The 13,904-nt window shown below is 42.7% G+C and overlaps 1 protein-coding gene across 1 annotated transcript in view; it reads left to right on the forward strand.

Moving 5' to 3' along the window:
- The first annotated feature begins 2,974 nt into the window (after positions 1-2,974).
- The window catches only part of LOC117528918 (leucine-rich repeat transmembrane neuronal protein 4), a 379,596-nt gene continuing 368,666 nt past the window's right edge, over positions 2,975-13,904 (forward strand). The window contains exon 1 of the mRNA XM_034191544.1: positions 2,975-3,429. Within this exon, the coding sequence (XP_034047435.1) occupies positions 3,426-3,429 (4 nt within the window). The 5' untranslated portion in view covers positions 2,975-3,425. The remainder of the gene's footprint in view (positions 3,430-13,904) is intronic.

Below are 13,904 nucleotides of genomic sequence, written 5' to 3' on the forward strand. Positions count from 1 at the left end.
CCGCCAACGGATCTGAAGAATACCAGAGCCGCCAAGCCCTGCGCCCCAGGTGGCCACTGTCTTCAGCAGTCAGACCCGGTACTGCTGGCAGAAACAGAAACAGTTAATGAAACACACCCAGCAATCTTTTCAGTGCTTAATTCCTCCAGGAGGGAAAACCTCCACCTCCAGTAACACACTCGTACAGCTCCTGGAAAACCACTTATCTGGTTGGGGTGTGAGGCGAGCCGTCGCAGTCCACACCAAACGCCAATGCAGCAGATAAGGACACGTCGCAGGAAAACGGCTGTAAATGAGATCAGACTTTTGTTTGTTAAGGATGCAGCAGAGAAGTTACCTGAGTGGTAGCTGATTTCTCGGCGGGGAGGTGGAGTTGCAGTCTGGCTTTTATAGAGGATGTGGTTGATGAGTGACAGCTGGTGTTGATGATGAGTGACAGCTGTCACTCCCAGTAGTTCCGACGCCCTCTCGTGCTTGAAGCCCGCACTCCAAGCAGGGCACCATCTGGTGGTGGTGGGCCAGCAGTACCTCCTCTTCAGCGGCCCACACAACATTTATAGGTTAGTAGCAGAACCTTAAAATCTGATCTCACGGGGACAGGAAGCCAGTGATGGAATGCCAAAATGGGTGTAATTTGGTTGTACTTTCTGCTTCGTGTCAAAAGTCTGGCTGCAGCATTTTGAACCAATTGGAGACCCCTAATGCTAGACTGCTGTAAACCAGAAAATAGAACATTGCAGTAGTCCAATCTAGAAGAGATAAATGCATGGATCAGGGTCTCAGCATCAGTCATAGGATGGGACGACTCTTCGCTATATTTTGCAGGTGGAAGAAAGTGGTCCTTGTAATATTTCTAATGTGGAGGCCAAAGGACAACAAAGGATCAAAAATTACCCCAAGGTTCCTCACTTTGTCAGTGTGATGTATGACACACGAGACTAGGCTGAGTGTTAACTGGTCAAATTGATGCCGATGTCTCACTGGACCAAGAACCATCTTTTCAGTCTTATCAGAGTTTAAAAGTAGGAAGTTCTTGGGCCATTCACCTACTTTTAAAATAGTAGGGTTACATATCAATGTAACTTTGCTGTGTTGGATCAGCACAGTTTATGCAGATCCACCTGAGATTTGATATATTTAGGTCACTCAGCAAAACTGTCAGGCTACGTTAACAAACATTACTTGGGTAGAAATATGTTCCATAATTTTATTATGTTCACTGAGCAAGTTAGTTTTAAGTTGTTGCATGTTATGTTAAAACTACATGATTCAAATGTGTTCACCCATAAAAGCTACATGTTAGACTTAAGTTCATATAACAACTAACAACACCTATGTTGTTTTTTCAGTATGGTATTTGAGTATTTTCTGGCTTTGAACCTTACTGTTTGTAAGACACCCTGCGGCTTGTGTTACCTTTCCTGGAAAGCATATGATGCCTTTAAGGAAGTGCATTTATAGATTGAATCCAACTGTTGTAGGTTTAAAACCAGCAATTTCAGTCAATTTTACTTCAGTTGCAGGGTTTTTTTTCTTCATAAAAAGAAAACAGAAATCAGCACCATGGACAGTTTCTGCATCCACAAACTCACCAGCAGCTCAAACATCATTTCAGCACCACGGACAGCTTCTTATATTACAGCTGCTTTTTTGAAAGGCTGCATTTAAATATACAGTAAAACTTCCAGCTTTAAATTTTGACAGCAGAACAGCCAATATTCTATTTAACCAAATGTCAGTGTGGGAGGTGGTTTGGTCATCAACACAGCCACTTGTTTTTATTTCCAAATACAATATCAGAACACAAAATGCATGTGCCTAAAACTTTTGCCCAACGGTGTTTTGGATTTTCACATTACAACAGTATTCACATTCCAGGTTTTCAATGCTATTATTTTCTGATCTCACACACAATCTGCTACATTTTTATAATTTTCAACATTATTAAGCTTGATGTTCCATTCTGTGCTTTGCACTCTCAGGATGCACACTTACTCTGTTTCTAAAGTTAAGAAATCCACAGGATTTTGAGCTTTTTCTTTTCTTGTCATACTCCAAGATTTTGGAATAAACTGCCAGTGGAGGTGAGAAGGTCAAACTCTGAGTCCTTTAAAGTCAATCATAAAACACACTTCTTTTGAGTAGTTTATAATTAATATTTAATTAAAGTCATTTGGCAGATTATCAAGTAACGTTCGCCTTTTTGGTGTTGATGTTAGTCTGTTTTAGCAGTTACATTTTGGATATTTTTTAACTGTGCATTTGTTGCAAAGCCTTTCAAAATGTATTTATCATGAAAGTGCTTTCTAAATAATTACATTTTAATATTTTCTACCAATATGTCTTTGCTGTTTTCTTAAATCTGTACTTTTTTCTCTGTATTCATTTTTTTATGCTGACACTTTGATCCAACAGAACACTCTTTACTTTAGTTAATGCACATATATGCATAGATTTTGCCGATGATTAATTTTATTTGTATATTTTCTGTCTCTAAATTGTTTTGTCATATTAAACTTTGGTACTTTTTTCTTCTGTGAATGTTTTTTGTTTTTTACTTGCCTTCTGTTTTTGGCCAAAAACAATAAGAAAGTAAAAGTGTGCTCCCTGCACTTTTATTATTATTATTATTATTATTATTATTATTATTATTATTATTATTATTATTATTATTATTATTATTATTATTCTTTTGGACTGAACCCACAGGCTGAGGGTTCACGGTGAGGACTCCGTACTCCTTAACATTTCCCTCACGCGGCTGCTCTCTGCTCCACATTCCTGACGTGCAGTCTCACCAGAAGAGGGCATTCGGATTCTGCCTGACAAAGTTGCCCTGACACGCAGACGTGATTAACAGCAGCGTCGTGCTGTATTTTCAAAGCGCTTAACATCGACGATGAAAGGAACATTTACGCAAAAAGGCGCATATTCGGATCTGTTCTATGAGACTCGGTGCGCAGGATCACACACTTTTCCTCTGTGCGCCACGCGTGGATCACACTTGCTTTCTTTCACAAACGGAATTTAAGATCGTTGCTGTGGAAATTGCGCATTAATAATTTGCTCATTTACCGGTGAAGTTGTGTGAGAGGATTTCTCCAGGAATCTCCTGCAAACTGACATGACTTGGATGTGGCTCCGTGACGCTGCGCGCGTACTGCAGCACTCCGTTTGGCTTTAACTTGCACGACGGACAAAACGGATCTGCTCTTATTCTGGATTTCTATGACATTTGTCCCGGTCCGATTCCTCGGCAGATCCGGGTCCGGGAGAGCGCAGGGCAGGTGCGCGGCTGCGCGGAGCGATCCGGCTCGTGGATCAGGACGGTACCTGTCTGTGGAGAGCGGCGCGTCATGCGGACTGGGATGTCGCGCGCTAGAAGCCATTAAAACCTGTAGGCTGGAGCTGACCGATAATCCGATATGGGTAAGTTTGTGCTCAAATCTTAATCACAGCGCCGAGCGTTTGTGTCGCGGACTTGGCATTGCGCAGAAATGGCGCGGAACTGATTTTTGGTTGCGGAATGTGTCCGGATCCTTTGCGCCAGAGCTGCCGTGGGTTCCTGCACCATTCGCTTGCGATGGGCTCATTGCAGATTAAACACGATTTGTATTTGGCTTCTGGATTCTGTATGTGTGGACTTTGAATGAGACAGTCTAATTGGCGTGGACTGAGACGTGGATGTTGAAAGAGAGTCAACTTTGTAAAACCTCGTCCTACGTCATCGTTCTTGCGCTTTAGATTTTTTTCCCCCACTTTCTTCCACAAAGATTTCCGCTTTCCAAATCATTGATCTGTGTCTCTGTTTCCGTTTCCTCAGCTTGTCTCTGTCTGTCTTCATGTCTCTGTCCACTGTGTCTGTTTTGTCCTCTCTGGCCATTCTGTTTCTTTCCCCCTGTTTATTTTCTCTGTTGTCTCTGTCTGTCTGTGTCTCTGCCTGCCTCTGTCTCCCCATCTGCGCCTGTCTGTCTCTGTCTCTCTGTCTGCCTTTGTTTCCTCTGCCTGTCTCTGTCTCACTGTCTGTCTATGTCTCTTTACCTGCCTCTGTTTCCTCTGTCTCTCTACTTGTCTCTGTTTCTTCTGCCTGCCTCTTCTCCTCTGTCTCTACCTCCCTCTGTCTGTCTCTGTCTCTCTGTCTCTACCTGCCTCTGTCTGTCTCTGTCTCTGTCTGCCTCTGTTTCTCCATCTGCCTCTGTCTCCCCGTCTGCATCTGTCTGCCTCTGTCTCTCTGTCTGTGTCTCTGTCTGCCACTGTGTCCTTCCTGTCAGTACATCATGTTGTCCCTAGGCTTTCTCAGTTTGTGAAAATGAAGATTTCTGAGTGTTTTGTCACCGTACACCTGTTGTACACTTGCACTCACTTATCAAGTTATCCACCACTGCTAGGAATTATAAATTCATTAGGCTTCAGCCCACCCAGCATGACCCTTGATTGGAGGAAGCGGATATAGAAAATAAATTAATTAGCTTTTTTTTTTTTTTTTGATGAATCAAAGAAATACAGAATTTTTTGTGTCAGTTGTTTCAGTTGTTATTAGAAAATACTGGAGGAAAATTTGCACTCATCAGCCTGGAAGTTGTGCATGGGATGTACTTGTACATTCCAACATGACAACAATCCAAAACACAAGTTGACTTGCCATTGGCTACAGCAAAATAAAGTGAAGTTTCTGGATTGGTCATCTCAGTCTCAATCAATCAATCAATTTTATTTATATAGCACCAAATCACAACAAACAGTTGCCCCAAGACACTTTATATTGTAAGGCAAGGCCATACAATAATTACATTAAAAACCCCAATGGTCAAAACGACCCCCTGTGAGCAAGCACTTGGCGACAGTGGGAAGGAAAAACTCCCTTTTAACAGGAAGAAACCTTCAGCAGAACCAGGCTCAGGGAGGGGCAGTCCTCTGCTGGGACTGGTTGGGGCTGAGTGAGAGAAACAGGAAAAAGACATGCTGTGGAGGGGAGCAGAGATCAATCACTAATGATTAAATGCAGAGTGGGGCATACAGAGCAAAAAGAGAAAGAAACACTCAGTGCATCATGGGAACCCCCCAGCAGTCTAAGTCTATAGCAGCATAACTAAGGGATGGTTCAGGGTCACCTGATCCAGCCCTAACTATAAGCTTTAGCAAAAAGGAAAGTTTTAAGCCTAATCTTAAAAGTAGAGAGGGTGTCTGTCTCCCTGATCCGAATTGGGAGCTGGTTCCACAGGAGAGGAGCCTGAAAGCTGAAGGCTCTGCCTCCCATTCTACTCTTACAAACCCTAGGAACTACAAGTAAGCCTGCAGTCTGAGAGCGAAGCGCTCTATTGGGGTGATATGGTACTATGAGGTCCCTAAGATAAGATGGGACCTGATTATTCAAAACCTTACAAGTAAGAAGAATTTTAAATTCTATTCTAGAATTAACAGGAAGCCAATGAAGAGAGGCCAATATGGGTGAGATATGCTCTCTCCTTCTAGTCCCCGTTAGTACTCTAGCTGCAGCATTTTGAATTAACTGAAGGCTTTTCAGGGAACTTTTAGGACAACCTGATAATAATGAATTACAGTAGTCCAGCCTAGAGGAAATAAATTCATGAATTAGTTTTTCAGCATCACTCTGAGACAAGACCTTTCTAATTTTAGAGATATTGCGTAAATGTAAAAAAGCAGTCCTACATATTTGTTTAATATGGGCTTTGAATGACATATCCTGATCAAAAATGACTCCAAGATTTCTCACAGTATTACTAGAGGTCAGGGTAATGCCATCCAGAGTAAGGATCTGGTTAGACACCATGTTTCTAAGATTTGTGGGGCCAAGTACAATAACTTCAGTTTTATCTGAGTTTAAAAGCAGGAAATTAGAGGTCATCCATGTCTTTATGTCTGTAAGACAATCCTGCAGTTTAGCTAATTGGTGTGTGTCCTCTGGCTTCATGGATAGATAAAGTTGGGTATCATCTGCGTAACAATGAAAATTTAAGCAATGCCGTCTAATAATACTGCCTAAGGGAAGCATGTATAAAGTGAATAAAATTGGTCCTAGCACAGAACCTTGTGGAACTCCATAATTAACCTTAGTCTGTGAAGAAGATTCCCCATTTACATGAACAATTGTAATCTATTAGATAAATATGATTCAAACCACCGCAGCGCAGTGCCTTTAATACCTATGGCATGCTCTAATCTCTGTAATAAAATTTTATGGTCAACAGTATCAAAGCAGCACTGAGGTCTAACAGAACAAGCACAGAGATGAGTCCACTGTCTGAGGCCATAAGAAGATCATTTGTAACCTTCACTAATGCTGTTTCTGTACTATGATGAATTCTAAAACCTGACTGAAACTCTTCAAATAGACCATTTCTCTGCAGATGATCAGTTAGCTGTTTTACAACTACCCTTTCAAGAATTTTTGAGAGAAAAGGAAGGTTGGAGATTGGCCTATAATTAGCTAAGATAGCTGGGTCAAGTGATGGCTTTTTAAGTAATGGTTTAATTACTGCCACCTTAAAAGCCTGTGGTACATAGCCAACTAATAAAGATAGATTGATCATATTTAAGATCAAAGCATTAAATAATGGTAGGGCTTCCTTGAGCAGCCTGGTAGGAATGGGGTCTAATAGACATGTTGATGGTTTGGATGAGGTAACTAATGAAAATAACTCAGACAGAACAATCTGAGAGAAAGAGTCTAACCAAATACCGGCATCACTGAAAGCAGCCAAAGATAACGATACGTCTTTGGGATGGTTATGAGTAATTTTTTCTCTAATAGTTAAAATTTTATTAGCAAAAAAAGTCATGAAGTCATTACTAGTTAAAGTTAAAGGAATACTCGGCTCAATAGAGCTCTGACTCTTTGTCAGCCTGGCTACAGTGCTGAAAAGAAACCTGGGGTTGTTCTTATTTTCTTCAATTAGTGATGAGTAGTAAGATGTCCTAGCTTTACGGAGGGCTTTTTTATAGAGCAACAGACTCTTTTTCCAGGCTAAGTGAAGATCTTCTAAATTAGTGAGACGCCATTTCCTCTCCAACTTACGGGTTATCTGCTTTAAGCTGCGAGTTTGTGAGTTATACCACGGAGTCAGGCACTTCTGATTTAAAGCTCTCTTTTTCAGAGGAGCTACAGCATCCAAAGTTGTCTTCAATGAGGATGTAAAACTATTGACGAGATACTCTATCTCACTTACAGAGTTTAGGTAGCTACTCTGCCCTGTGGTGGTATATGGCATTAGAGAACATAAAGAAGGAATCATATCTTTAAACCTAGTTACAGCGCTTTCTGAAAGACTTCTAGTGTAATGAAACTTATTCCCCACTGCTGGGTAGTCCATCAGAGTAAATGTAAATGTTATTAAGAAATGATCAGACAGAAGGGAGTTTTCAGGGAATACTGTTAAGTCTTCAATTTCCATACCATAAGTCAGAACAAGATCTAAGATATGATTAAAGTGGTGGGTGGACTCATTTACATTTTGAGCAAAGCCAATTGAGTCTAATAATAGATTAAATGCAGTGTTGAGGCTGTCATTCTCAGCATCTGTGTGGATGTTAAAATCGCCCACTATAATTATCTTATCTGAGCTAAGCATTAAGTCAGACAAAAGGTCTGAAAATTCACAGAGAAACTCACAGTAACGACCAGGAGGACGATAGATAACAACAAATAAAACTGGTTTTTGGGACTTCCAATTTGGATGGACAAGACTAAGAGTCAAGCTTTCAAATGAATTAAAGCTCTGTCTGGGTTTTTGATTAATTAATAAGCTGGAATGGAAGATTGCTGCTAATCCTCCGCCTCGGCCCGTGCTACGAGCATTCTGGCAGTTAGTGTGACTCGGGGGTGTTGACTCATTTAAACTAACATATTCATCCTGCTGTAACCAGGTTTCTGTAAGACAGAATAAATCAATATGTTGATCAATTATTATATCATTTACTAACAGGGACTTAGAAGAGAGAGACCTAATGTTTAATAGACCACATTTAACTGTTTTAGTCTGTGGTGCAGTTGAAGGTGCTATATTATTCTTTCTTTTTGAATTTTTATGCTTAAATAGATTTTTGCTGGTTATTGGTGGTCTGGGAGCAGGCACCGTCTCTACGGGGATGGGGTCATGAGGGGATGGCAGGGGGAGAGAAGCTGCAGAGAGGTGTGTAAGACTACAACTCTGCTTCCTGGTCCCAACCCTGGATAGTCACGGTTTGGAGGATTTAAGAAAATTGGCCAGATTTCTAGAAATGAGAGCTGCTCCATCCAAAGTGGGATGGATGCCGTCTCTCCTAACAAGACCAGGTTTTCCCCAGAAGCTTTGCCAATTATCTATGAAGCCCACCTCATTTTTTGGACACCACTCAGACAGCCAGCAATTCAAGGAGAACATGTGGCTAAACATGTCACTCCCGGTCCGATTGGGGAGGGGCCCAGAGAAAACTACAGAGTCCGACATTGTTTTTGCAAAGTTACACACCGATTCAATGTTAATTTTAGTGACCTCCGATTGGCGTAACCGGGTGTCATTACTGCCGCCGTGAATTACAATCTTACCAAATTTACACTTAGCCTTAGCCAGCAGTTTCAAATTTCCTTCAATGTCGCCTGCTCTGGCCCCCGGAAGACAACTGACTATGGTTGCTGGTGTCGCTAACTTCACATTTCTCAAAACAGAGTCGCCAATAACCAGAGTTTGATCCTCGGCGGGTGTGTCGTCGAGTGGGGAAAAACGGTTAGAAATGTGAACGGGTTGGCGGTGGACACGGGGCTTCTGTTTAGGGCTACGCTTCCTCCTCACAGTCACCCAGTCGGCCTGCTTTCCCGGCTGCTCGGGATCTGCCAGAGTGAAACTAACGGCGGGTAAGCTACCTTGGTCCGCACCGACTACAGGGGCCTGGCTAGCTGTAGAATTTTCCACGGTGCGGAGCCGAGTCTCCAATTCGCCCAGCCTGGCCTCCAAAGCTACGAATAAGCTACACTTATTACAAGTACCATTACTGCTAAAGGAGGCCGAGGAATAACTAAACATTTCACACCCAGAGCAGAAAAGTGCAGGAGAGACAGGAGAAGCTGCCATGCTAAACCGGCTAAGAGCTAGTAGCTGCGCTAAGCTAGCAGATTCATAAAATCACACAAAGTGAATAATGTGTAAATAATTTAGAGGTGATTCAGCAGAGGGAGTGCTTTAGTTAAGGCACGTGAAGATTACACTGTGAAACAAATCGTTATCTAGGTAACTAGATCAATCTAAGTGCGCAGATTAACAGCTAACAGATACAGCAAAACACAGCTGTGCTCCGGAACAGGAAGTGATACAATACCACAGTGAGAGCCAACCACCAGTCTGAGTCTCCTTAACTCAATATCATTAAGCCACTCTGGGGAGATCTCAAACATGCAGTTCATGCAAGACAGCCCAGGAATTTATAGGAACTGGAGGCTTTTTGCCAAGAAGGATGGGCAGCTTTACCTTCAGAGTAAATAGAGTGCTTCATCCACAACTACCACAAAAGACTCCAAGCTGTCATTGATGTTAAAGGGGGCAATTCACAGTATTAAGAACTGGGGTATGTAAACTTTTGATCAGGGTCATTTCGTAGTTTGTTGTCATTATGATTTAAAAAGTGTAAACACAGTTGTTTGACAATAAATGGCATCACACAAGCACTAACCTCATCTCATCTCATCTTCAATCGATTTTCTGGGTTCAGGTCACAGGGGTAACAGCTCCAGCAGGGGACCCCAGACTCCCCTTTCTCGTGCCACATTGACCACCTCTGACTGGGGGATCCCAGGCATTCCCAGGCCAGCGTGGAGATATAATCTATCCAATTTTCAATTCAATTTCAATTTATTTTCCTTTATATAACGCCAAATCACAACAGAGTTGCCTCAAGGCGCTTCACACAGGTAAGGTCTAACCTTACCAACCCCCAGGGCAACAGTAGTAAGGAAAAACTCCCTCTGAGGAAGAAACCTCAAGCAGACCAGACTCAAAGGGGTGACCCTCTGCTTGGGCCATGCTACAAACATAAATTACAGAAATAATTCACAGAACAATTCACGGACGAATATACAAGAATTGCTGTTGGTGCACAGGACAGGAGGGTCACCAACACAAACACAACTCCCATCTCTGGATTTGAGCTGCACCTTAAACAGAGAAAAAACAGAATCAGGAATCAGAAAGACAAAAAATTCTGTATAATTTACCAGCATTAATCAACAAGAAAAACGAAAGAAATACTAAGGTGATTGCCGGCTGCTAGCCCTAGGGTTCACTAAAAGACCCAGAATTTAGGTGAAGTTGAGGCCGAGGCCCGCTCCAATTACTAATAACATGAATTAAAAGAGTAAAAAGCATAAAACAAAACTGTACCAGCACGCTAGCCATATGAAAGGGAAAATAAGTGCATCTTAAGTCTGGACTTGAAAGTCTCCACAGAATCTGATTGTTTTATTGACACGGAGACCATTCCACAGAACAGGGGCACAATAAGAGAAAGCTCTGTGACCCGCAGACTTCTTATTCACCCTAGGGACACAAAGTAGTCCTGCACCCTGAGACCATAAAGCCCGGGTGAGTACGTAAGGTTTAATTAGGTCAGCTAGGTAGGGAGGTGCCAGTCCATGAATAATTTTTATAGGTTAGTAGCAGAATCTTAAAATCTGACCTCACTGGGACAGGAAGCCAGTGAAGAGACACCAAAATGGGTGTAATGTGGTCGAACTTTCTGCTTCGTGTCAAAAGTCTGGCTGCAGCATTTTGAACCAGTTGGAGACCCCTAATGCTAGACTGTGGTAAACCAGAAAATAGAACATTACAGTAGTCCAATCTAGAAGAGATGAACGCATGGATCAGGGTCTCAGCATCAGCCATAGACAGGATGGGACGAATCTTCGCTATATTTTGCAGGTGGAAGAAACCAGTCCTAGTAATATTTCTAATATGGAGGCCAAAGGACAACGAAGGATCAAAAATTACCCCAAGGTTCCTCACGTTGTCATTGTGATGTATGACACATGAGCCTAGGCTGAGTGTTAACTGGTCAAATTGATGCCGATGTCTCACTGGACCAAGAGCCATCATTTCAGTCTTTTCAGAGTTTAAAAGTAGGAAGTTTCTAGACATACAACTTGTCACTGCTGCAAGGCAATCTTCTAAGGATTTTATGTGAACGAGATTACCAGCAGTTATCGGCATATATAACTGAGTATCATCTGCATAGCAGTGAAAGATAATCCCAAAACGCCGCAATATGTGCCCAAGGGGTGCTATATAAAGGGAGAAAAGCAGGGGGCCTAAGACAGACCCCTAAGGAACCCCAAATTTCATGTCACTAAGGTTAGAGGTAGTTCTCCACCTAGTCCTAGGTCTTCCCCAGGGTCTCCTCCCAGATGGATGTGTCTGGAACACCTCCTTAGGGAGGTGCCCAGGAGGCATCCTTACCAGATGCCCGAACCACCTCATCTGGCTCCTTTCAACGCGAAGGAACAGCGACTCTACTCCGAGCTCCCCACGGATGACCGAACTTCTCACCCTACCTTTAAGGGAGACACCAACCACCCTCCCGAGGAAGCCCATTTCAGCCACTTGTACCCACGATCTAGTTCTTTTGGTCATGACCCAACCCTCATGACCATACATGAGAGTCAGAATGAAGATTGACCAGTACATTGAGAGCTTCGCCTTTTGGGTCAGCTCCCTTTTCGTCACAACAGTACGGTAGAACAAATGCAATACCGCCCCTGCTGCACCGATACTCCGGCCAGTCTCATGCTCCATCATCCCCTCACTCGTGAACAAGACCCCGAGGTACTTGACACCATGATAGAACAAGGTAGAGGAAATGTGACCCGGCCCGGAAGAAGCCCGGGGCCCTCAACTGGAGCTAGGGCTGGTGGCTGGGCTTGCCACAAAGTCCATTCGGCCACAGCCCAAAAATGCAACATGGACCTTCCATCTCCACCCTGTGGGCTCACCACCCACAGGGGGAACCAGTGTTGGGTGCACTGTCCTTTGGGTGGCAGTGAAAGTCAAGGCCTCAACAGACCAGATCTGGGCGGCAGGGGCTAGCTCTGGGGGTGTGGAACGTCACCTCACTGTGAGGGAAAGAGCTGGAGCTTGTGTGGGAGGTGGAGTGATACCAGTTAGATCTGGTGGGCCTCGCCTCCACGCACAGCCTCGGCATTCACACTTACACACAGACACACACACACACATACACACACACTCCGATGACAGGGTGCTGACATGCAAAGTGCTCACTACGCACCGGGAGCAACTTGGGGATGATGTTTGCAGATGACACTGTACTCTGTAGTGAGAATAGAGACCAGGCTGAGACTAGCCTGGAGAGATGCAGATATGCTCTGGAGAGTAGAGGATTGAAAGTCAGATCGAGAAAAATCAAGTGTGTGTGTGTGTGTGTGTGAGAATGAGAGGCACCAAGGCAGGATAGAGAGTTTGTATGGAGTACAAGAGAAGGTGGGTGAGTTTTAATACTTGGGGTCAACTGTACAATACAATGGAGAGTTTCAGCAGTGATTTTCCATTGGGAATGATAAGGATGGACAAGATTAGCAATGAACATATCAGTGGGACAGTCCAGGTAGGATGGTTTGGAGTCAAGTCATGGATGCAAAATTGAGATGGCTTGGTTATGTGTAGGAGGGACTCAGGGTATAAATGGAGAAGGATGCTGAGGATGGAGCCGGCAGGCAGGAGGAGAAGAGAGAGGCCAAAGAGGAGGTTGATGGATGTGGTGAAGGAGGTGGCTGGTGTGACAGAGGAAGATGAAGAGGACAGGGTGAGCTGGAGATGGATGATCCAAAAGAAGAAGGATAATGAGGCAGAGTCAGAAAATTTAATAAAAGTAAGTGAGATGTGGTGTTTGTCTGGTTGAAATGATTTAGTTCAACCTGGAATAGAAATGAGTGAATATTGGTGCTCTGCAAAAAAAAGTTAAATAAATAAATAAATATCCTTCTACTTTTTTTTTTTTTTTGGTTCTTTTTTCCCCCCAGATGATAATGTATCATTTGCAATGGTTCTCCACATGCTCTGTTGCCTTCATCTGCTATGATTGTCTGATATTGCCCTATCCCTTTAACCATTCTTAACTGGTATACAGATGGCCAAGTTCACTGGTGCTGCTGTGCCATTAATTGTGAGGCTGCATGATATATCGACCCACAGAATGTTACTGCACCACATCAATATAAGGCACAACAGCGCACAAAGCAATACTGTACAAGCTCAGATACAATTTATGTGGGCTGCAAATGAACACATAAGGTTGATCATTTAAAGAAGAAATGGGTTTACTGCATCTGCTGCTTTGATTTAACAGAAACACTGCAAACTCAGCTGCAGCCATATTTTCACCTATGCATAGGCAGGCATGCTGAAATGATTAGTCAAGAGAAAAATCAATTAGCTAACTTGCAAACAGATTGTTTATTTAGCTGTTATTTATTTGAGCTAACTTTTCTCAGACTAAAAGTAAATCTTAACCAAATGCAGTTGGGTCATCAAAAACGAACCAAGCAACCAACCACAAATGAGCTTCATGCAAACTTTAGCAACAAAGGCTTTTCAAATATCTCTTAAATTTTGTTTACCTTTTTTATTTGTAAGAAACTGGGCCCTCGATCAGAACCTTTAAATAACTTCCTTGGGGTGACCCTTTCATGTGTCCAGTCATTGTGAAATAGATACTGAAGGTTCCCTGTGTAATGTAAATGGCCTCATCCATAAGGGGACTTAGATCACAGAATGGGTTCCATGTCTTGGTGGTGGTTTCAATTTGTTAATGTTATTTTATTTATTTATTTATTTATTTTTTGTGGTTAAACAAGAAATTATCCTCTGCCATTTTTGTTTTATTGTTGTTCTAGCTGAATAAAATCA

Source organism: Thalassophryne amazonica, chromosome 17 (genome assembly GCF_902500255.1).
Source record: "Thalassophryne amazonica chromosome 17, fThaAma1.1, whole genome shotgun sequence".
Taxonomy (NCBI): Eukaryota; Metazoa; Chordata; class Actinopteri; order Batrachoidiformes; family Batrachoididae; genus Thalassophryne; species Thalassophryne amazonica.